Source organism: Schistocerca gregaria, chromosome 5 (assembly GCF_023897955.1).
Source record: "Schistocerca gregaria isolate iqSchGreg1 chromosome 5, iqSchGreg1.2, whole genome shotgun sequence".
NCBI classification, from domain to species: domain Eukaryota; kingdom Metazoa; phylum Arthropoda; class Insecta; order Orthoptera; family Acrididae; genus Schistocerca; species Schistocerca gregaria.
In genome coordinates, this window is record NC_064924.1 from 649,280,928 (window position 1) to 649,305,740 (window position 24,813).

The 24,813-nt window shown below is 42.4% G+C and overlaps 1 protein-coding gene across 1 annotated transcript in view; it reads left to right on the forward strand.

Moving 5' to 3' along the window:
* The first annotated feature begins 2,374 nt into the window (after positions 1-2,374).
* Positions 2,375-24,813, forward strand: part of LOC126272875 (probable G-protein coupled receptor CG31760) — a 644,703-nt gene continuing 622,264 nt past the window's right edge. Inside the window, exon 1 of the mRNA XM_049976099.1 lies at positions 2,375-2,550. Coding sequence (XP_049832056.1) covers positions 2,498-2,550 — 53 coding nt within the window. The 5' untranslated portion in view covers positions 2,375-2,497. The remainder of the gene's footprint in view (positions 2,551-24,813) is intronic.

Here is a 24,813-nt window from a genome sequence, read left to right on the forward strand (position 1 = left end):
GAAGAGACCATGAGGATAAAATCAGAGAGATTAGAGCCCACAGAGAAGCATACCGACAATCCTTCTTTCCACGTACAATACGAGACTGGAATAGAAGGGAGACCCGATAGAGGTACTCAGCGTACCCTCCGCCACACACCGTCAGGTGGCTTGCGGAGTATGGATGTAGATGTAGATGTAGATTGTCAAAGATGTAATTTTTCTACTGTGCGTCACTTCTTCAATCTACATGGATACTTATTCTCCATAGTTGTATACAAACATTGTAAGTTCTTTGGCGACAATAGTTAGTAACTGTCTGATGATGACCTCGCAAGCCGAAAACCCGTTAATACACTAAATTAATATCGTAGAACCAAACCAGACTAGCGCTTTTTCAACCAAAAACCGACGGAAGAGTCAGTTAACACCATATATATTTCGTTGGGCTGCATCGTCCAGACGAAGAAAGTTGGTCAGTTGGCTATAATATGCACGACACATTTCATTAGTGAGCGAACCGAACGTAAGTGCTAAGTCTGGACCATCCATACCTCCCGTCGGCTTGTCCGGTAGCACTACTTGGCCATTGTGTTCAAGTGAACGTGGGATACCTTTTCGCATCCACCACTTATTACCAACACGAGCCTGAAAGCTACCCTGTCCCACTGCTCATTCTGACAGTCATGTCTGCCTGCCTGTTCTTCCACAGGTTATCCATATAAACAAAAAACATTCGACGTGATTTATTGAATATATAACCTTCCTCAAACAGGAATACGAAGAGCAATCCCTCTCAACCAATTACATTTGTGTACGAGATGTTTCCCTATGTTTCTTGAAGTCACAATGAATGCACATTTAACGGCCGTGTATCAAACCCCTACTCATTTACGAGTTCGAGAGTGATGACGTCTTTTTATTTGATTAAATTATGTTCCTCTCAGATGTGTCATTTATTCCAACTTTCGTTTTATTCTGCAATCAATTACTGATTCTAAATCTTCGAACTTACGACAGCTGTAAATGTAAATTTAGTAATCAAGAGTCTGTACGGTAAAATTCTCTGCATAGGTAGAAGATGAAAGCATCTATCTATTCTGCGTGCACCAGTATCAGCAACGGGTGTTGTAACTACTGACATATATACTAATGCCATGAAAGTCAGATACTAACTTTAATTGGCAGAATTTTATATTATTCTACTACACAAAGTATTGTACATTAAAAAGTAGAGGAAATAACGAAAATAAAGAATGAGATTTCTCTAGTTTTATGATGGAAGTGTCTTCATTCCACTGACTTGGCTGGCTGGAGTGGCCGTGCGGTTCTAGGCGTTACAGTCTGGAACCGAGGGACCACTACGGTCGCAGGTTCGAATCCTGCCTCGGGCATAGATATGTGTAATGTCCTTAGGTTGGTTAGGTTTAATTAGTTCTATGGTCTAGGCGACTGATGACCGCAGAAGTTAAGTCGCATAGTGCTCAGAGCCATTTGAATTACTGATTTGTGCCCCGGCCTGGTGACTGACTACACAATCTTTTCCATTATATGCCCTGTAGTTCCTTAAGCGGTTTTGTGTTACGTTGTTACCATAATCGACAAACTCAAGTTAGCAGGACTAGGTAAAAATAACTTCATTAAATCTAATTGTTATTGGTGGTACTATCGTCGGTATTATTAATTGTGACACACAAATTTTTATAATGTTTCGCCTCAGTTTGGAAATTGACGATTTTCTGTTATTCACATCAAAGCTAGTTCTGACCTAAGTAGTGTCTTTCGTTCATTATGAATTGAAGTGAACTAAAGCATTTGTAAAAAAGTGACTAGATAGAATGCCATTTTTGAGTAATGCTTCGTTTACCAGTATTCGCATACCTGGCGTCAAGCTGATTGATAAATTTCCATTGCGGAAACAGCCCTGACAAATCACAGTTGCTGATCCTAGGAATCCATCTGGATTTCAAATTGTTAAAATCACTCTAAGCACTATGGGACGTTTGAGGTCATCAGTCCCCTAGACCAACAGCTACTTAAACCTAACTAACCTAAGGACATTACGCATACCCATGCCAGTGGCAGTATTCGAACCTGCGACAGGAGCAGCAGCGTGGATCCGGACTGAAGCGCCTAGAACCACTCGGCCTCGGCGGCCGGCCTTCTGGAATTCACTACCTGGCAAAATAATTTTATTTCTCTTTATAGGCCGGGTCAGGAGCTCATGTTTTTTATTACCATCGTTCGAAGGATACTAGTTGATAACAAAAATGTTCTACCATCTTACTTCTTTTTCAACGCAACCAAAATATGTCACCTGCTTCACTATTGTCCGTTGCTGTGTGCGCCGAGACCCTCGAGTACACTCTGCGCCGCCGTGTGTGTTTCAGGCTTCAACACGTACACGTTCAACGAGACGGCTCACACGCCGCGGGAGCCAGACGAGATCCTGAGCGTGACCTACGAGGACGGCAAGTGGAGCAAGCCGTACTATGACTGCGGCGGCGGCAACATCTGGATGCTCACCTACACCGTGCCCTTCTTCGGCTACAACGGGTCCTACTTCTTCAAGTAAGTCTCGCCGCGGCCACCTGGGACCACGTAGTAGTGTTCGTGTGCAAATGCCGTCACGATAGAATACTACTAGTGGTATTGCTCGAAGTGAACCTCATTGTTTTATAGCTAGAAAATGTATTCACTTCTCGATGCAGTTCCTTCTGAGACCAGTGCACTTCGTCCAGTTTCTCTGTTGGCGTGAAGGCGACGTTCTTGGAGTAAAATTCCGAAAAAAATGGCATTTGTAGATAGTTAGTTGCCATGATCGCTCAATGTGAGAGGAGGATGCGATAGGTGCAATTTGTAATAGGTCAGCTACGTCCCTGCAAAGACTGAATACATGTCTTGTATTTTTTGTCTTTGCAATCCACACCTCATGCCGGTCGTTATTTATCCCTCATGATTTTGGCCCTCTGGAACTGGCGTTGCTTTAGTAAGCCTTTAGATTTTAATCAATAAGAGGAATCCGTATTCAGCTCAGGCAACACATTTCAAACACATCTGGCAGACAAAACCGACTTCTCAGTCTTATTTTCTTGACCACAGACCTCGTAAACGCATCCTTTGTGGTTCTGTATCCATATCGTCAATACGTACAATATCCGTTCGCCATGCTGAAGCGTTTGCTGGCTGGATTTGTGGTCCAGTACATTTCGCTCTGGTTCCTTACTATCGATTTGTAACAGGCGGAATGAAGTCTTTCCATTTTAAAATCACTTCCTTCTCAGTTTTCTGCTGATATCCGCAGTCTGTCAGCACCTGAAATAATTCTCTTAGTATTATATGGGGACTTGCGGCTTTACTAAATAATTGAGTCATTGCGGAAGTTAACCTTCTTAATTTATTTAAAAAAAAACAGTCCTGAATATACGTGGATGTTCCAATATTAGTTGTTAACAACCTTCATTATAACTACCAAGTATAAAGTCGACTGTTATTTTCGTGTCTGGAATGGCTTCCAGAATTCTATCGCTCATCTAGGATAGTTATATACCTCCATGACTGTGTCGTCAATTCTTTTATAATTTAGTGCTTTCACTTTGAAACTTCATTAAAAACTTTTGTTAACGCATATAGCCCAGAGTTTATCCCAACGCAAGTTCAAAGCCTCTATGTACTGCAACCATGGACAAGGAATAGCGCCAGAAGTCGAACTAGCGGAAATCGAAACTGATAATTCTATCATGCCTAGAAAGGCAGTCAGTACATGCAACCACCATTAGACTACGTTTAATCCTTTCTACATCCACTATTCCCCATTAAGACGAAGTACCTGCAACATCATTCCTAAACGGAAACAGACACGCTCGATGAGTACTGAGAAACTAGAAACATTTGTTGCCAGTCGCCCCTCCCTCCCTGATTAATAGAACTGTTCCCTATTCTACGTATTGAAGACGCTGTCGAAATGTAACATGCATGACAAATCTCGGAGATCTCAAAGACGTTTTAAGCAGCATAACCTTCTTTTTATTTACTGTAGACTTTAATATAAAATCTGTATTCAATTTTTAATTTGTCACTAAGAAACTTCTTGGCAGATTGGAAGTGTACCGGAGCTGGACTCGAATTTGGGACCTTAACGTTCCGCGGACAAGCACACTCCTGACTGAGCTATCCACTCGTGACCCTCACCACCGCTTTACTTCCATCAGCAACTCCGCTACAACTCAGCTACCTTAAAAACGTCGGAGATGTTATCCCACAACTTGCTCTCCTGGGGGGGGGGGGGAGATATTGCGGACACAACTAGCGGTAGTAAGGCTATGACAGCGGGTCATGAGACATACTTGGACTGCTGAGTAGATAGACTTGTTTCCAAATGTTTCGAATCCCGATATAGCAAACAGTTTAATTCTGCCAGTTTCAAGTCAGCGCCCACTTCGCTGCAGAGTTATAATTCATTCTAGCAGTGTTCTCTTTACTTTCAACTTATAAACACAAATATTCGTAACATACTAATCCCCCCCCCTCCGCCCCTACTTCAGTTCACAACAGCGACATTTACGGTGTTAATTATAATAGTATCTTTTGCATCTGATTTGTGGATCTTCCATATGTGATAAGTGCTACGTCGTCTACGCTTCTCACGCTGAACAATATTCTCAAACCCCTGTTTGACCCCTTCCAACGCTGCAAATTGCTATTAAATACATCGCATGTAGTGCACGTCACCTCCCATATGATGACTCCCAGCCTACGAACTTTAGTACAGTTCTTGCAATAGATATCTAATGGTGCTGATTGCAGAGTCCTAGTGACAAGTTTCAGAAAAGTTTGGGAGTAAAGATAACCCTGTTTAATGAGGTATGCGTTTTAATTTTCTTATGACTATGCACTTTATAGACGGAAGAGTTTCAGTTACAAGTCATGGATAGTTACTTATTGGCACAGAAAATCAGCTACATAATCTATTAGACATTCGTATTCACATTCACTTTGGGTCATCATTCAATAATACTCCTCAAAGCTCTCTTATAACTAACTCTTCACATAAAAGATGCGAATTACACTGTTCCAATCGCCGGGAGTCAAACATGGTTCCTTCCAGCCCTCTTCTTCTACCCCTCCTTGGTCCCTCCCTCGCTTGCGGCTTTGCTTCGATTTGTCCTGCGACTCCAAGCCCTGCGTTCCACCTGCCAGTCTTCGTCAACAATTCGTGGTTCTTCTTGCCTCGTTTCGCGATGCAGATGTAGTCTACACCGACGGTTCTGTGGTCGATGGACGCACTGGGTTTGCTTTCATCCACGGCGACTACATTGAGCAGCGTCCCCTACCTTGTGGGAGCAGTGTTTTCACTGCGGAGCTGGTTGCTCTTTATCGTACACTCGCTCACCTTTCCACCTGCCCGAGGGAGTCATTTTCCATATGCAGTGACTCCCTGAGCGGATTGCAAGCAATCGACCAGTGTTTTTCTCGGGACCCTTTGGAGCGCGGTATTCAAGATGCTGTTTCTGCTCTCGCCGAGTGTGGTCGTTCAGTGACGTTTGTGTGGACCGCGGGCCACATCGGCATTCCAGGAAACGAACGTGTGGATCGGTTGGTCAAGCAGGCCACCACTTCGCCACCCCTGGAGCTTGGTCTCGTTGAAAGAGACGTCCGGTCAGCCCTACATCGTAAGGTCCGCGATGTCTGGAGCTCTGAATGGTCTGTCTTGAAACGCCAAATAAGCTCCGCATGGTCTAGTCGCCAAGGTCGTATGGAACTCATCCTTGAGGGTCAAGCGTAGTGACTAAGTTGTTCTCTGCCGTCTCCGAATTGGGCATACGCGGTTGACCCACAGCTATCTCCTTCGTCGAGAGAACCCGCTCAAGTGTCGCTGTGATACAGGGCTGACAGTGGTCCATGTTCTGATGGACTGCCCCCTTTTAGCCCCCTTGCGGCAGTCCTTTAACTTACCAGCTACACTTCCTTTAATTCTCGCTGACGGTGCCTCTATAGCTCACTCAGTTTTACGTTTTATCAGTGCATCTACGATTTATCACTCACTCTAGTGTGTCCGCTCTCGCATGATTTCTCTGGCTACCCCCTCTCCAGCGACTTTTAACTGTGACGTGGATAACCAAACGCTCTCCAGCTGCAAAGTTGAGTGGCTGACCTTTTACCTTATTCATCAACCACTGTAGTCTGTTTGGTCAACTATTTGCTCTGCTCCTTTTAAGTGTCCTCTATTTTGTGCCACTGCGGTGTTCATTTTAGCTCTGTACCCCTTGGTGTTCCCTTCCTCTTAGCGCAGAGGTAACGCTTTTACTTTACAGGCCTTTTATAAGTATGTCTGTTTTTAACTAGGGACTGATGACCTCGATGTTTAGCCCCCATCAAACCTCAAAAACCAACCAACCAACCAAACATGTTACTGTACATGTATTTAGTCACTTAAGTTGCGCATTCTGGCTCCAGACGAGCGAATCGGACCCGACCAGCTGTCATGACATCCTGCGATCGTTTAATGATGTTTGGTTTGTATGCTCTAGCTGTAGGGTCACTGGGTGCGGTGTGGAGTGTCTCACTATCGGCTCACCGCTCTCCCGGTCTTTAACAGGTGTCTTGATGTTGGAATCGATACTAGTTGGTCGAGTAACTCCTCAGTTGGCGGCACGAGACTTAGTGCACTCTTTGATACTTCGTTGTTTAATTAATTGAGACACCGCCGCGCGGGATTAGCCGAGCGGTCTTGGGCGCTGCAGTCATGGACTGTGCAGATGGTCCCGGCAGAAGTTCGAGTCCTCCCTCTGGCATGGGTGTGTGTGTTTGTCCTTAGGATAATTTAGGTTGTGTGTAGGCTTAGAGACTGATGACCTTAGCAGTTATGTCCCATAAGATTTCACACACATTTGAACATTTTATTGACACACCTGGAAGGATTTTAAGCGACCCGACTGGAACGATTACAAGAACTGATAAACTGATATATATCTTCAGCAGGAAAGAGTAATAGATTAAATTAGTTGAAGTGTTGAGGTTCTTATTACGTAAAACAGATACAGCTTCTTACCTACAGGTCGAACACCCATACTGTCTCGATTCAGATGCTATTTGTCTGCAAGTTGTACAACGTTAATACGGCGATGCCGTGGTGCCGATACGAACAACGTGTAAAAGCATTTCTTATTATTGTCACCATAAGCCAGTTGGTACGAGATACTGAGTCACGTATTTACACAGCTTCTGAGGACGTGTCAAGAAGTAAGGGAGCTAAATGTAAGGCAGGATAAATTAATGATACACCATTGCCAACTGTTACATAATTACGTGTATACAAAGTGGTCCTGTTTTTCTGACACGATTAAATAATTGCCCTTGAAAACAATGACCAAGGAATTCGATACATACCGAACTAAATAACAGTCGAAGTTAACTCATTTCATTGTATTGAAATGCATCATAAATGACTTGACAAACACTGAAAAGGGGTAATTAATGTTTTTACAAGCCTGTATTTGGAATCTGCAATATTATGCAGGTAAACGTATGTCAGGGTGAAACAATTAAATTGCTTGAGTCATACTGTATTTGTCAGAAGGTTGGTGTTAAAGATAGAAAACGTTACAGAAACGTATGAGCTTGCACCTAAGGCCGGAGCTGAATGAAGACAGAAATTACTGAATCTTGATGAAAATGTCTCTGCGGCCCCTACAGTTTACCCACGGTTGCGGCACGATTTCTCCATGTTGATCCGCAGATGGAGGCAGAGATGGTTGCAAATTCAGTTAGTGGTTTCGTAACAAAGATTTGTACCTGCGACCGAGCGAGGTGGAGCAGTGGCTAGCACAATGGACTCGCATTCGGCAGGACGACGGTTCCATCCCGCGTCCGGCCATCTTGATTTAGGTTTTCTGTGATTTCCCTTAATCGCTCCTGGCAAATGCAGGGATGGTTCCTTTGAAATGGCACGGCCGACTTCCTTCCCCCTCCTTCCCTTATTCAATGAGACCGATGAGCCCGCTATTTGGTCTCTTCCCCCAAACCCAACCCAAGTTATACCCGCCGCAAAGTTCACATCAGCTGGAAAAATGCGCTAATCCCCAGGTAATCAAGTCTGCTTCTTCTCGAAGAGATACCTCGCAGCATTTCGGCGCCTTCTCCTTCCTACAAGGAAGCAGTATGTCTCTTCTGTTACCACACCACCTTTATTGGCAGAGCGATAAATATTCCTAGTGCCAACCTGTGAAAAGTTGTCGTAATATCAATTAGTCTCCTCTCAAGTGAGTCAGTTAAAGAGTAACAAGACGTCCAACATTTGTAACTGAAAGCTAGTCCCGCTCTCTCCATGCCCCCCCCCCCCCTCTCTCTCTCTTTCTCTCTCTCTATCTCTCTCTCGGTCTTTGGCCAATGACGGTGTCCCACTGTAGCATAGCCACATATCTCTCTCCCACCTCTGGATTATTTATGCTGCCCAGTTGAGGTGGTTTCATCCTTTGTATTACGCACGTTGGATATGAATGTTGTTTTGTTTTGTGAAAAATATGCACTAAGGCGGAAAATTTAAAATGTTGTCTGAAGATATTCTGGGACATTCCCTCTCACTCACACTCAGTATTTCATACAGAACGCCGAAAGGCATATGCCTGAAGATGTCAGGTCTGCTACTTTGTTGCCGTTAGGTGCTACTGAGTGCAGAATGTACCTATATCCAGCATTAAGTTTACTGAGGGAGAGGTAATTCAACGTAAGTGTCATATACCATTCGTTACGTTTCACGTAGCGCAAAAACAATTGGATCATATTTTGGGATATAGAGAAGCCTCTGCGTCATTAAGAGGCCTCGTTATTTATAGTTTTTCCGGCTACATCAGAAAACAACTTTTCAGTTATGCTACATTCGAATGCAAAAAATGGCTCTGAGCACTATGGGACTTAACATCTGAGGTCGTCAGTCCCCTATAATTTAGAACTACTTAAACCTAAGGATATCGCACACATCCAAGCAAGCGCCAGGATTCGAACCTGGGACCGTAGAGGTCGAGCAGTTCCAGCCTGAAGCGTCTAGAACCGCTCGGCCACTGCGGTCGGCAATTCTGATGCAGGCTGTCTTACAATAGTTTTCCTTGTTGTGACAATTTTGATATATAGAACACTGGCGGTTTTCATTAGCGTTCATTGTTGTACAGGAAAAACTTTACTTAATTTCTCAAGTTCTTTATTAGTAACGTAAAATTTGATGTCCCATTCAGCATTCGTGTGGCAGTAGGTGGGCCACCGTACCAAGTGGAAGGGCAATATATCCACTTTCAGGCTCAGATATTTTTTTTATATTTAAGTAACGATACACTAGAAGAAAAGCACGGCAGCAGCGGAGTAGACACTCCCGGGGAAGGGGAGAACGTAACAATAAAGTAAATTTAGTGGACAAAATGGAAGGAAAAAATTAAACTGAGTTGAACCGAGTTGAACTACGACAGTGTTGACAATATAATAGGAACTGGAACCTCCTTTCCTATTTATTTTCTGCTCTTGATCATGTCAACAGCTTAGGCTGCGGCGATCGGACATGGGTAATGGAGGGTTTACAGGGAGAATACGAAAATACGATGGAAATTGGAACCTGTCTTCCTCTATATTTTTGCTCACGCTTCATGTCAACACCTTAGGTTGCGTCAAACGGATATGGGTAAGGATGGAAGGATCTGGGGGGAAGTAACCAAACAGCGAGGTCATTGGTCTCATCGGTTTATGGAAGGATGAGGAAGGAAATCAGCCGCGCCCTTTCAAAGGAACCTTCTCGTCATTTTCCTGAAACAATTTAGGGTTTTTCACGGAAAACCTAAATCAGGATGGTCGGACGCGGGATTGAACCGTCGTCCTCCTGAATATGGATAAGGGATGGTTTACAGGGAGAACACGCTTCGTTGAGAAAACTGAGTGTGTTCCCTAAACGAAAGTGTGTTTCTTTGCTCTACTAATACTGAAGCTCCTCAGGTTTAAGTCGCAATATGTGCTTTGGAAGGATAACGCCTAGTACCATTTTCGTTATTCGGGGTGTGGATAAATTCTGATGTCCGATACCTCCCGTTGGCAAAGATGCTGCAATGGACAATCTATGAATGGATCATACTCTTGAACAAACGAATGTAGCATGCCTCAATACATTTAACGTTACTGTTATTTACGCGAGAATTTCATTTAAACGGGTTGAATATGACTGAAATAAATAAGAACACGAGAGCAATTACGAGTGCATATATTATATTATATTTTCCACACCTACTACAAAACCGTCGAATAGTTGGAATCGGTAAGTAGAAGCAACCTATGTAGGAGGTCATTTCTAGTTACCGATTCCAACACTACTGTTTGTTGCGCAAAAAACTTATAACATATCAGAAAATGCTTAAAAAATTATCTTTTTGATCAACTACAGAATACGACCAAACTTTCAAAAAATGGAAATCTTTACACACATTACTGCACGCCCTCTTTTGTAGTTTCTCTTTTTCAAAATGTGATTCATCTACTTCAACTATAACCCCCCCCCCCCCCCCCCAGTTACCCGCTATACTTTATAAATTCCCCGAAGACTTCTCTACAAAACGAGAACCACTCTACTACAATGCCACACGAAACCCCTGCTTCGTGCACGACAGATTAACAAGAATATTCATAGCAAAAATAGTAGGTTAGCATGACAATTACTTCTAAATTGAGACTCGATCTTTCGAACCACGTCCCCCTGCGTATGGATCTCCATGTTATTTTTTTTGCTCCTCCACATGAGTGCGACGGAAGTTCGCGGGCACACAACCTTCGTCAAACCCATATAATTTGCACAGACACTGCACTTGAAAAATTCAAAAATGATGTCCAATGACTGCAAAACTTTTATGGTTGATTTACTGTGACTCATTTCCTGAAGCAGAATTTCCGCAGTAAAAACAACTGACTCATCCATAACAAACAGCGTCAGAAATCAAGATCTTATTAACAAAAAATGCCGAAAACAAATTAATAGATGAAAACAAAACTATCTACATCGAATTTTTAATATACGTGGGTAACGAGGAAACCCAGGGAAATCATTTTATGTTCATCGACAGCAATCTGCGGCACAAACAAAACATCACACATTACGTCATTGGTCAAAACCGACGGGTGGCATCGGACATTAGAATTGACCCCGGGGGTTTTACTCTAAATGTGAACGGAAGCTCCAATAGTTAATTTTGGAGATACGGTCCTAAAATAACATTCAGCCGAAGCGAATTTTCAAGATTGCTTCAAATCTGGCCATATGACTTTACAGTGTCGGCCATACTGCATTAATGCAAGTGACAAATACCCATCAAATCAAAATCGGCGATGAGATGGGCCGATTCTGTGAAGAGAGAGAGCTGGGCGGCGGTGCGTTCACCGACAAAAAAGGAATCGAGGACGAAAATGATGGCTCATCAGGTCAAAGTAGCACTAAGCGACCATCCACTAACCGGAGCGATAATTGTTATGCACCAGACATCGATGATATCCCATAAATTTGAAGCTTTGTTCCTTTTTTATATCATATATATTTATCAAACTAGAAACGCGTTACCCTTAAAACCATGGTAACCCTGGTTGTAGTTGCCCACGCTAAAATTTTCATCCAATTTTAATGATTTTGGTCTCGCTTGAAGCAAACTGAATTCTCTTCAGTTCATGTGAGACGATTTTTTTTATGTTGACATTCTCTACATTTTCCGACCAGAAACAGATGAGTCCCAAAAATACCATTTAACTTTTCTAGCAAATCCCTGGGACGAACTAAAATTACATCTGTAAGGGTCAGTATGATACGTTAATTTCAGGTTTGGGGTAAAGAGAGATAGGGCCCCTCCACGCCCGCACCAACGTGGTGACCAGACCAAAAGTTCTTCTGTCACCTCTGTCAACATGTTGGTTGTCTAATCAGTGGATCACAGGATGCTGGGCTATGATGTTATCCGTGCGTCTGGGTAAGATTACGCATTGAAATGGTCCAACAGGTGATAGATTGTGGAAGAAACGTCAATGAGGGTAGCGATTTGAAGAGCAGAGGGGAAAAAAGTGTCAAGGCTCGTTTCGAGGAAAAAACCTCTGCGTCAGTGGGATAGGTAGTAGGAGCAGTAGTGTTTGACTGGCTACGATATTTCATGTAAGGTTGGGTTTGTTAGTGTGCGTATCAAGTATCTATACCGTGGCAGGCGATGGCGATGTATCCCGGTCTGATGCAGCCGCTGCATTCCTGGAACAGTCAAGATCGTTATACAGGCTGTTACAAAAAGTTAGGGCCAAACTTTCAGAAAACGTTCCTCACACATAAAGAAAGAAAATATGTTATGTGGACATGTGTCCGGAAACGCTTACTTTCCATGTTAGACTTAGAGCTAATTTTATTACTTCTCTTCGAATCACATCGGTCATGGAATGGAAACACACAGCAACAGAACGTACCAGCGTGACTTCAAACATTTTGTTACAGTAAATGTTCAAAATGTCCTCCGTTAGCGAGGATACAAGCATCCATCCTCCGTCGCATGGAATCCCCGATGCTCTGATGCAGCCCTGGAGAATGGCGTATTGTATCACAGCTGCCCACAATACGAGCACGAAGAGTCTCTACATTTGGTACCGGGGTTGCCCCCGTAAATGAAAGTCAAGAGGGTTGAGGTCAGGAGAGCGTGGAGGCCGTGGAATAGGTCTGCCTCTACCAATCCATCGGTCACCGAATCTGTTGTTAAGAAGCGTACGATCACTCCTACTGAAATGTGCAGGAGCTCTGTCGTGCATGAACCGCATGTTGTGTCGTACTTGTAAACGCACATGTTCTAGCAGCACAGGTAGACTATCCCGTATGATATCATAATAACTTGCTCCATTGAGCGTAGGAGGAAGAACATGGGGCCAATCGAGACATCACCAACAATGCCTGCCCAAACGGTCACAGAAAATCTGTGTTGATGACGTGATTGCACAATTGCCTGAGGATTCTCGTCAGCCCGCACATGTTGATTGTGAAAATTTACAATTTGATCACGTTGGAATGAAGCCTCATCCGTAAAGAGAACATGTGCACTCAAATTAGGATTGACACACTGTTGGATTAACCATTCGCAGAAGTGTACCCGTGGAGGCCAATTAGCTGCTGATCGTGCCTGCACACGCTGTACATGGTACGGAAACAACTGATTCTCCCGTATCACTCTCCATACAGTGACGTGGTTAACGTTACCTTGTACAGCAGCAATTTCTCGGACGCTGACATTAGGTTTATCGTCAACTGCACGAAGAATTGTGATGTTGCTCACGCTGCTGAATACTACATTTTCGGGCAACAACATAGTTATTACGTGGCAGTTGCCATTAGAGCACAGTTAATAAAGTCATTTCATGTAATAATAAATAAACTAGCATCTCATTTTTTCGTGTTTCCAACGCTGGTCTCGTTGTGAAATCATGGCTCAATTGTCGAAAATGTAGGTGGTGATGATTCCAAGCTCGGATGCAAAGAGGCCTATGTTTTATTCTGGTATATTCAAAAGTTTTGTAGATGCGCTTCCCAAAACATTCTTGAAGATTAAACCTTTCAAAGTTAGCACAATGGTAACGTAAAAGAATAATCAGCACTTCGAATTTTAAGTTACACTTCTTTTTTTATTGCTTTTGTGGCAATATCACGTAACACACAAAACATCACTTCACAATACAAAACATACTTGAAAACATCTTCCTCACTGTTAAATTTCACATTTTATAAGCTGACTACAATATGCGTCTTCTAAGCCACGAAACATCACTTCACAATACAAAACATACTTGAAAACATCTTCCTCACTGTTGAAGTTCACATTTTATAAGCTGACTACAATATGTGTCTTTCCAACATGACGTCCAAGACTTGACTTTTTCAAGGTTAGACTCTCTAAAAACTATCTAACAATCGTTTACGCGCCCAAAAATCAGAGTTAGAAGTACGACAAAGATCATAGTGGCAAAAGAAAGGATACACCTAAGAATAATATCATTGCAATATAAACATATCGATGTACCAAAGTACCTCTACATTAATCAAATCAAACCTGAATGTTGTCTCTGAAATATGTTAACTACTTAACAGGAACACAGCAGAATATTGCTGGTATCGAGAGGTTGAGTTGAAGTGCCGCAATGGTTGCATAATTCTAGTACCATTACACTCGGAAAAATTCAGACTGCACAGTGAAGATAAAAATATTTTTGAATAAGAAGTTTAATATATGATTTATTCATTGCAGCAAGCCCTCATTGTCTACTATATTCAAGTACGGAGAAAAAAAAAATCCTGCATTTGAGCAATATTTTCATCTCTCGCCCTGTCGTTCCCGGCTAATTGTAACCACACAGTATTCAGCCACGGAATCCTTCTCGTCGGTTGAAGCTCAGCCGTCTGAATAAAGAGAGACGAGAGTCCAGGTCCGAGCATCAAGCAGTTTGTGAATTAACTGCGAGCGGTTCTGGAGATGAAGGTTACTGGTCTCTCGGTTGACAGCAGCTCCGGCCCGAAAGCGGAGAGCGAAAACCTCTGTAGCCTGCGGCTGGCAGCAGGTGTGCGCGGACGTGTGGTTCGCGCAGAAGGGCGGCCTTTGCCCCGCGCCCCGGACAGAGGGCGTGGACGGACAGCTGTCTGCAGTCGGCGTGTGTCAGAGCGATCACAGCGGCGCCAATCCGCTAATGGCGGACATGCCGTGTGCGGCTTTCAGCGTCGGAACCCGCGATGCGCGGGGCAACCCGCCGACCCAGCGGGTCGCAGCACGTGTCCGGCGGCCGCATCGCTCTGTCAGCAGCCAGTCGGGGCCTGAAAGGCCGCTCGGCTAGGTTGCACTTCACTGCAAAGAGCTCACCTCCCGCCTACACGTCCAGTGCCACCTCATTTTCGCACAGTACAGAGCGCACGATAACAAGCGTTTCATTTGGCATCAGGCAGTTGAGATTCAAACAACCTCACAACCTTTCTTTAATCAAATACTAGTGTTCCCTGAAGTTAAATGAAAGACCTACGGAATGAAAAACGGTACTGTTGTATATGGCTTCGCACACAATGGTTAAGGACAGGTGGAATGCAGAGCGGAGTGGCAGCTGTCGTCATAGGAATGCTGTACAACAGCACAAATGATAACCGAACAAGGAACAAGTTAACAATGAGAACATTTACTTGCTTTTGTACGAAGACTCATTACAGATAATGCAGCAAGAAATACGGTCAAACTTTCACAGTAACAAATACACTAGTGGCCATTAAAATTGCTACACCACGAAGATGAAGTGCTACAGACGCGAAATTTAACTGACAGGAAGAAGACGCTGTCATATGCAAATGATTAGCTTTTCAGAGCATTCACAGAAGGTTGGCGCCGGTGGCTACACTTACGACGTACTGACATGGGGAAAGTTTACAACAGATTTCCCATACACAAACAGCAGTTGACCGGCGTTGCCTGGTGAAAAATTGTTGTGATACCTCGTGTAAGTATGGAAGAAATGCGTACCATCACGTTTCTGACTTGGATTAAGGTCGGATTGTAGGTTATCGCGATTGCGGTTTATTGCTGCTCGCGTTGGTAGAGATCCAATGACTGTTACTACCATATGGAATCGATGGGTTCAGGAGGGTAACACGGAACGCCGTGTTGGATCCCAACGGCCTCGTATCACTAGCAGTCGGGATAACAGCCATCTTATCCGCATGGCTGTAATGGATCGTGCAGCCACGTCTCGAGCCCTGAGTCAACAGATGGTGACGTTTGCAAGACAACAACCATCTGCACGAACAGTTCGACGACGTTTGCAGCAACATGGACTATCAGCTCAGAGACCATGGCTGTGGTTGCCCCTGACGCTGCATCACAGACAAGAGCGCCTGCGATGGTGTACTCAACGACGAATCTGGGTGCACGAATGGCAAAACGTCATTTTTTTCGGATGAATCCAGGTTCTGTGTACAGCATCATAATGTTAGCATCAGTGTATGGCGACGTCGCGGTTAACGCACATTGGAAGCGTGTATTTGTCATCGCCACACTGGCACATCACCCGGCGTGACGGTATGGGATGCCATTGGTTACACGCCTCGGTCACCTCGTCTTCGCACTGACGGCACATGTTACAGGTCCTGTACGGGTCTTTCTGGATACAGATAATGTTCGACTGGTGCCCTGGCCAGCACATTCTCCACATCCCTCACCAATTGAAAAGTCTAGTCAATGATGGCCCAGCAGCTGGCTCGTCACAATACGCCAGTCACTACTCTTGATGAAGTGTGGTATCGTGCTGAAGCTGCATGGGAAGCTGTACCTGTACACGCCGTCCAAGCACTGTTTGACTTAAATCAACAGTAAGTCTAAGAGTTACATTCAGACTCTCAGTTTGCCGGTGGTCTTCTCCGCGTAGCATAGTCTTTTAACTAACACATAATTTTTCGGCTTTTGTAAACTAGGCTACAGGAGAATGCTGAAGATTAGGAGGGTTGATCACGTATATAATGAGGAGGTATTGAATAGGATTGGGGAGAAGAGAAGTTTGTGGCACAACTTGACTAGAAGAAGGGATCGGTTGGTAGGACATCTCCTGAGGCATCCAGGGATCACAAATTTAGCCTTGGAGGGCAGTGTGGAGGGTAAAAATCGTTGAGGGAGACGAATACACTAAGCAGATTCAGACGGATGTAGGTTGCAGTAGGTACTGGGAGATGAAGGAGCTTTCACAGGTTAGATTGGCATAGAGAGCTGCATCAAACCAGTCTCAGGACTGAAGACCACAACAACAACAACAAACCAGGCCAGGTCAGTTTTATGTCATCAGTTTCGCAGTTATATCTTGTAAAACATTATTTGTTATTAGCCATGAAAAACCTGCATTGGAGCACATATTTTAGAACTTTTGAGACTATTTTGGCAACTAAGTGTACCTGTGTAAATTAACATTATGACCTTTTTGCTTTCTCTACGCTGCAGACGTATTTTTGCAGAAAGTTTAGAATATTGTGACACGTGACGATCATCATTGATGCATAGTATAGCTGGAAGGGTTATTGTGGCATTTGACAAGCGGGAAAAAATAATTGAGGATTTTGCTGCGTCATAGACTAAGCACTCTTCATAGAACGAAGTGATATTGTTTTTTTACCAGTGCAGTACTTGTTTTTTACAGTGCAGCCATCTGCTGGTGACAGTAAGAAACTCATGCTACAACAAATGAACTGTGCACATTTTCCACACTGTAGCTATCTATTGGTGGCACTAAGAAATTTCTGGTAGAAAGATGGAAATAAGCTCCTTTTCTACATTGCAGCCGTCTGTTGGTGACAAGGGAACTGGGATGTAAGACAGCAATTAACTTTATTTCACCTCTTTCAAGATGGGTAGGGAAGTATTTAAGATGAAACTCACTCTCGACAACTGCATATTCCTAATTTGTTACTTTATTCTTGATGAAAGTGTTAGTTTTTAATCACTTACAGAGAAACATTCTATCTATTTGTTCCATCAATCCATGGGAAATTATATATAGCTCACAGTGAAATTTACCTATGTGACTGGGGAGCCTATGCTTGAAAAGGTTTTTGAAGCCAATAATGCAAATACAGTTGACAAAATTTTCGACATGTAGTGCAAATCAGATACTTTATCCTGATTGATATTTATGTCAGCATTATATGTTTTATGTAGTGGGAAATTTTTATCACACACAATTGGTTAATGGTTTGTGGTGCCGGGAGATGAGGCTGGATAGTACTCCTGTAATGATAAGAAATTCTGATGCTGATGTCAGCGAGATATGACACGAGCAATATGCGCAATATGACTGTGATACAACTGCCAACAAGAAAGTACTGATGCTGAGATCATTTGTCGTGGAAATCTTGACCAGATACCGCACTGGGTACCTACTAACATATATTTGCCAAACCCTTGTGTGCAGTGGAGCACATACGAGATGGTAAAAACACTATGTGAAAGAAGGAGAAGATCAAATGTGGACTGATAAGATGAAGAACGCTTTCAATTAGATATCTTCATTGGTGTCAGATAATGACAGGTAATTCAGTAAGAAACTCTTGTATGTTTACATCTTATGAAAGTGGACACCTAAACAAGAAGGAACTGGAACTATTTAAAAGTAGTGTTTTAAACTTATTATTCAAAGTTGACAGGTAAAGTATGAAAAGAAGAACCAAACAGAATCATTGAGGAATGACGTATACGGGAGACTCATATCACAAGATAGGATAGGAATAGTAAACTTGGTGTCGGAAGAAGCACTACTCATGAAACAACAGGTTTGGATGAATAAGTGTAGAATACGCGAACAGATTGTAGAGGATGCTGCACACAAGATGGAGAACATTATCAGACTTGTTGCGCAACAAATTCCGTAAATAAACATATACTTTAAACAGATGTAACATAGGAAACTCACTGCAATGAAAGAATCCACAGCGATTATAACAACACAGAATATGAACGCGTTACCCGAAGACAGGAATGAAACCCGTCTCACATTCTCATTCATCTTTTAAAGCTGCCGTTATATTACAGAGCTGAAAGCAGCTCATAACAGGAAACATACACTAAAATGAACGCGCAGTTGCCCATGTGACTTTCTAAATTAGTTTCAAACTCGCTAACAGAGAGACTGCGAGTAGAGAAACTCGTTTAAAATTTTTCGTCCGTGGAGACAACTGGCTGTGCGCCTGACCCCTCGGTCTGAAACCACGCTCAAACAGACTTGCGTAAACAATGAGGCCTACATACTATGGGTTTCTGAAAGCAGTTTGATCCAAGGTATCGCCTACAATCTCAAATGGTTAATGTTTTGATCGATTCGAAACTTGAATTGGTGTATACAATGCACCATACATATTGGATGACACTCATTCTTCGTAAACGTTTCACTAGCGTAGGAAGATTCCTTTGAAAGGGCAACGTAATTTTCATTGTTTGGTAAAATTTTATCTTTGATATCTACCGAGTGACTGAAGCAACTACATCCTTTTCAATGAAGCAATGTAGCCTCTTTTGATACATTTAGAACCTTATAAAAAGGGAGTTAATCGTTGACTTTTTGTCAAGGTTCCCAGTGAAGTTTTCGCAAAGGTAATAAGATAAATTTACAAATACATGTGGCTGGAAATGCTGCCAGACACTGTCCCTGTTTCTGTGAAAGTGCAAACATCTTACATGAAACATTTTCTGATCTGAATAGGAAATACAAAGAAGCGCATATTTAAGAATTTGTATGATGTTAGGTTAACGATATCCTCTTCATTCACTTTAATACATCACCTATTGTACAGAATATATCAAAGCTTATCGCTTTATCACATTTAATCAGTAGCGTTAGCTTTCTCGCTTCCCTCGCACGGGGTGACGTGTTCGATTTCCGGCAGGATCAGGGATTTCCCCTCCCAGGAGATGACTGGGTCTTGTTGTGTCGTCTTCAACATCATCATTCATTCCCATTACGGTCGGAGGAAGGCAATGGCAGGCCACCTCCTCTAGGACTTTACCTAGTCGGCGGTGCGAGTCTACCGCATCGTCCCCTACGCTCCTCAGAGTATAGGACCTCATTATCATCATCATCATAGTATCATTAGAACACATTTCTTTGAACAACACGTAACTGTTACTAAAATTCATTTGATGACGAAGCCACAGGCTTGTGTAACAATTAATATATAAAAGTGACTGAAGAAGAATTTACTAACCCAAATATATCAACAATGAAGAAACTCAAACTTACATACGTAACTGGGACGGGACCTCCCTGTCTGTACTTTTCAGATTAGTAACTTTTCTATTTGTCGCTTACGTCACCGTTGTATAAGCGTCGTCACTTAGCAAGACGCTTTTTTGTCATGTAAATATTAAATATAATCTCGCACAGGGATGAAATTCTAGTCAACGTATTCATTAGACTTGAAAATACTAGAGTTGCAGTTTGGTAGCCTTCGGTGAATATGTTTATGATGGAGCACCTGCCAATTCAAGAATGTATCTGGGATGTCCTGTGTTTGGTACCACAGTCCATATAACTGATCTTCCGGATAGTTTCTAAATCCGTGTGAAACCTCAGGCGATGGATTTGTAAACAGGTTTATAAATACGCTATTAAATGTGCCACCACGTTCTGATTCTTTGAGCTTGATGGACTGTTTGCCATCATATTTTAACACAAAGAAATGTAATACAGTGCACGTAAGCACACTGTCCAGTCACTTTATGTGACCACGTGTCAATAGCCTGAATAATCAAACACATTTTTCAGAACGGACCGCTGCGAGGCATCCACGAAGTGAATGAGTGATGTAGGGAAGGTAGCGACAACGATACGGATTAAAATTATATATATATATATATATATATATATATATATATATATATATATATATATATATATATATATATATATATATATATATATATATACAGACGCAGTGACATTCTCATGACATAGTCATAACCGGTTTCGGGCATAAAATGACCATCTTCAGATTCTAAAGACGGCATACACTGAACACAGGTTCATGAGGTCATGAGTCTGACAACGTATTAATCTGTCTTCAGTGTATCCCGCCTTTAGAGTCTGAAGTTGGTCATTTTATGGCCGATACCGCTTATGACTGTGTCATATGAACGTGACTGCGCCTATATATAAACAAAAGAATTTATACAAAATAAAGTCACTCACTCGATTGACAAAATTTGGTTTTCTTCCTAAAGGATATGGAGCCATGCCGAATGCATATCCGAGGCTAGCTGCGCCAGGTCAATTTTCTATCTGGCCTGCGCCGAGGTAGATGTCTTCTCGCGATATTGTAATCACAGTATTCAACTAGAATGCTGCAATAATTGATGTTGTTTCATTGCTTCAGATTGTAGAGTAGCAATAGGCCTGTTTCAGCTCTATGGAGATCCTCAGGCTATCTGCAGGTATATACGTTTTGTTAACAAAAGCCAAATTACAACTATTAACAATTATGTTCAATTGTGTGTTGGTGCTATATCCATATTTCATCGTCTCGTTGGTACTTCCATTGCAGTACAATTTTATTTGTTAATTATTTTATATAATTTGCTGTTGTTGGGAAACGTCAGCTTAGGTCTTTAATCGATGGTATACACTGTTCCAGTTTTGGCAGCTACGACTGACAACTAATCAAGAGATGCTGTAGCGTTACAATTTGTTTACTTATTCGTCTATGTATCGTAATGATTTATGGTGTGCCGTATAATTTTTGTTATGTTTTTGTAGTGTTTATATCAATGCTTTATATTGTTTTCATTATCCATCATCGAGCTGAACGATTTAAGTAATGTTATCAATATAATACGAATCCGAAACATAAAAATTATATAGACAACTTTATTGAAATCGTAAAGCTCGGTTCCGGATAGTCAAAACAAAATAAAACAAAGATATACACACTACGAAAACATAAGAAAAGTTGTGCTAGACGCCATAGATTATTAGCATTCACAAACAAATAAATAAATTCTAACCATACTGCATTGCCGGATTAGCTGTTAATCGTAGTTGGCTAAAAGTTGGCTAGCTGGTTCATTTGGGGCAGGGGTCCAAACTGGGAGGTCATCGATTCCACAGGGTTATGTAAGGACTGTGGAGGATATTCACCGTGCCCTTTCAAAGAACCCATCCCGGAAGTAGCCTGAAGCGATTTAGGGAAATCACAGATAACCTACATCAGGATGACCGGACGTGAGTTTCAACCGTTGTACTCGCGATTGCGAATCCATTGTGGTAGACACTGTGTCACCCCGCTCGGTGCTTGAGAAAACTACAACTGTATATACCATCGATAAAAGACCTAAGGTGTCATATTCCAGTAAGAGCACTCATAGGAGAGTAAATGATTAAGAAGTCAAATTAGGTTGCTACCGAAGTTATTTATACAGCAATAAGTTTATAAGGTAGCGTCAGCATTACGATGGAATAAGGATGTAAGTACCAACACAAAATCAAACATAATTGCAATTAGCTTTGCCGGCCGCTGTGGCCGAGCTGTTCTAGGCGCTTCAGTCTGGAACCGCTCGACCGCTACGGTCTCAGGTTCGACTACTATCTCGGGCATGGGTGTTTGTAATGTTCATAGGTTAGTTAGGTTTAAGTAGTTCTAAGTTCTAGGGGACTGATGACCTCAGATGTTAAGTCCCATAGTGCTCAGAGCCATGTGAACCATTTGTCGGTTGAGGAGTTTCTGCGCGAATATCCAAATCTGGTGGTCCTAAACATTCTAGTTTCGTCTTAACTCCAGGGAGTTTAATGTCTAGAAGAGTAGGGGAAACTCATCCCTGTGCTCTCGGAACGAGCTCTGTGACACGTGCATTGTCGTCCTGGTAGATGACGTCTTGCCGAGGAAAAAGAAATTGCTTGTATGGGTGTGCATGGCCCTCCAAGGATGGATACATACAAAGGTTCATCCCTTGTGCCACTTCTGTGCATTTATGACGTAAAATTCGCATAGGTTCGATTGCGTGTCAGGTTAACGTAAATCTAAACTTCAATATCCCCACTGATGTCCTTGACTTTGTGTGTGTGTGTTATCTGCAGATTTCCAAAAAATAAAATAGTGGAATGGGGTCAAAGTATGAACGTATAATGGAGTAGAAGTCGTCGTGACATATTTTTGTTCCATCAAAAAATTGGTTGCGAGTTTATAGCTTGTAACGAGTACTTTGAATAGAGTAATCACACACAGTTTGTTCAGGCATGTATTGTTAGTGTTTATTTACCTTATATGGCTCTTCATTCATCTTACCAACTTAATACAATTTTTCCTTCTTGTAGTTTTTCTTTAGCGGGGATTAATTTAGTTTTTTTTTTTGAAGAAATGGGTACTGCTTACTCTCAGTGGTTTTTCAAACACACCTACCTCATAGACACACTTCGAATATGGTCACGTCTTAAATAGTGGCATTTCCTTTCCAACAAATCAACCCAGAACAACAACTCAACGGCCATTAAGCCAAACACTCTACCATAAAGCTGTTGCTCTTATTGAAAATGGAAGCTCATTACGGTATGCATTCGAAGCTAGCAAGTTTTCAGATGCTGCCTCAAGAAAAGATCTTGAAACCGGAAAAGGTAGTGAGCATCGCGGCAACAAAAATAATTTATTAGAGGAAGAATAAGCAATCGAGGAGCACTGTATTTCCCTACACAAACGTTTTTTTTTTCGTTAATCTTGCAGCATTACGACATTTATTTTTGTGAATCACCGAAAAGTGAAGACTTCCTTACTGTTTTACACGTGTTTATTAGTAATCCATTTCATTTTATTCTGCTAGGGTGGACGTATACACAGCGTGCCCTTGCCCCAGGGCCACGTTCTCTTAACACACACCATGGCTTAAGATTACGCAAAATTATTTTTTGGAAAACTTATACCGCTGCTTAGTACTAACTGTATGACACTGATACTTTTACACTTTACAAAGATGTCAAAATAGGTGTTGCATGTATAGTCGATATAAAATTTCAGCCATTTTTAAAGTCAAATAAAAGAAGTTGTACTTTTACACCTATCCTATCCAGATAGCATTCTGTCCGACACTTCGTAGCAGTGTCTTCACTAATTTATTTACAACCGATCAATCATTGTCTCTGCACAGCACCAGTCAGAAAATAAAGTTTTTACTCAAAAATAGCAGCATTGCGCGTTGTAAGTAGTTCGTCTAGGGTCCAACGTCCAATTCTTTCTCAGTCACTTACCATAATTTCGCGAGCATGACTGCAAGGTCGAAAACGTTGGTTATGTAAGTCACATATTTATGTTCTTTGCCCCTTCACTACACACGAGTGCGAAATAAACTGCGTCCAAAATAAATTATGCACGCATGACCCTTTCGGAACAGTTTTACGCAAAAATGAACTACCTTTCTTCTGAATTACTTAACCGAAAATAGTGATGATATCGAAAAAATTATACTAGCTGGATACAAGCCACAATTAGCTTTAGTAATAAGCACAGCAAGTGTCATTGGTACTCTGGCAATGACACAGTGTCCCTGAGAAGCCAGCATGGTATTGGGAAGACTTTCCTCCCGGCTTGTTTGCTATACATTAGTGGTGTTTGAATGCCACTTCATCAAGTAATTGCCCCACCTGGGTAGAGCGAACGTCACAGCCACCCTCCCTGCTGGTGCGTATCGCAGCTTGTACAGTGCCTTCCCTGCTCTGCCTACAGGCCGTTTGCTCTCCATATATACACGCTAACTTGGCAGTAAGCAGAGGACGACAGCAGCAGTTTGATATACGCTGATTAAACGAATTATGCTCCATGAGAAATGCAGAACAGCGTGCATAGCAAACTGCAGGCTATGTATCTGCCTCACTGAATATGGATGGTAAACACAAAACTTGAGAAGGACAGTGACACATAACAAGCAACTGAGCCTAAACACACACACACTCACACACACACACACACACACACACACACACACAAACACACACATACGCCCATGTCCACGCCGACGTATTCCGGTAAGGAAATCCGGTATTTCGATTATTCGCGTTATGTGAAAACTCTAATATCTCTCCCGACGTCGTAATATTGGAAATCCTTTTGACAGTTACTTTAAATATTTGTCGGTCGTGCGGTTCTAGCGCTGCAGTCCCGAACCGCGGGACTGTTACGGTCGCAGGTTCGAATCCTGCCTCGGGCATGGATGTGTGTGATGTCCTTAGGTTAGTTATGTTTTAGTAGTTCTAAGTTCTAGGGGACTGATGACCTAAGATGTTAAGTTCCATAGTGCTCAGAGCCATTTGAAC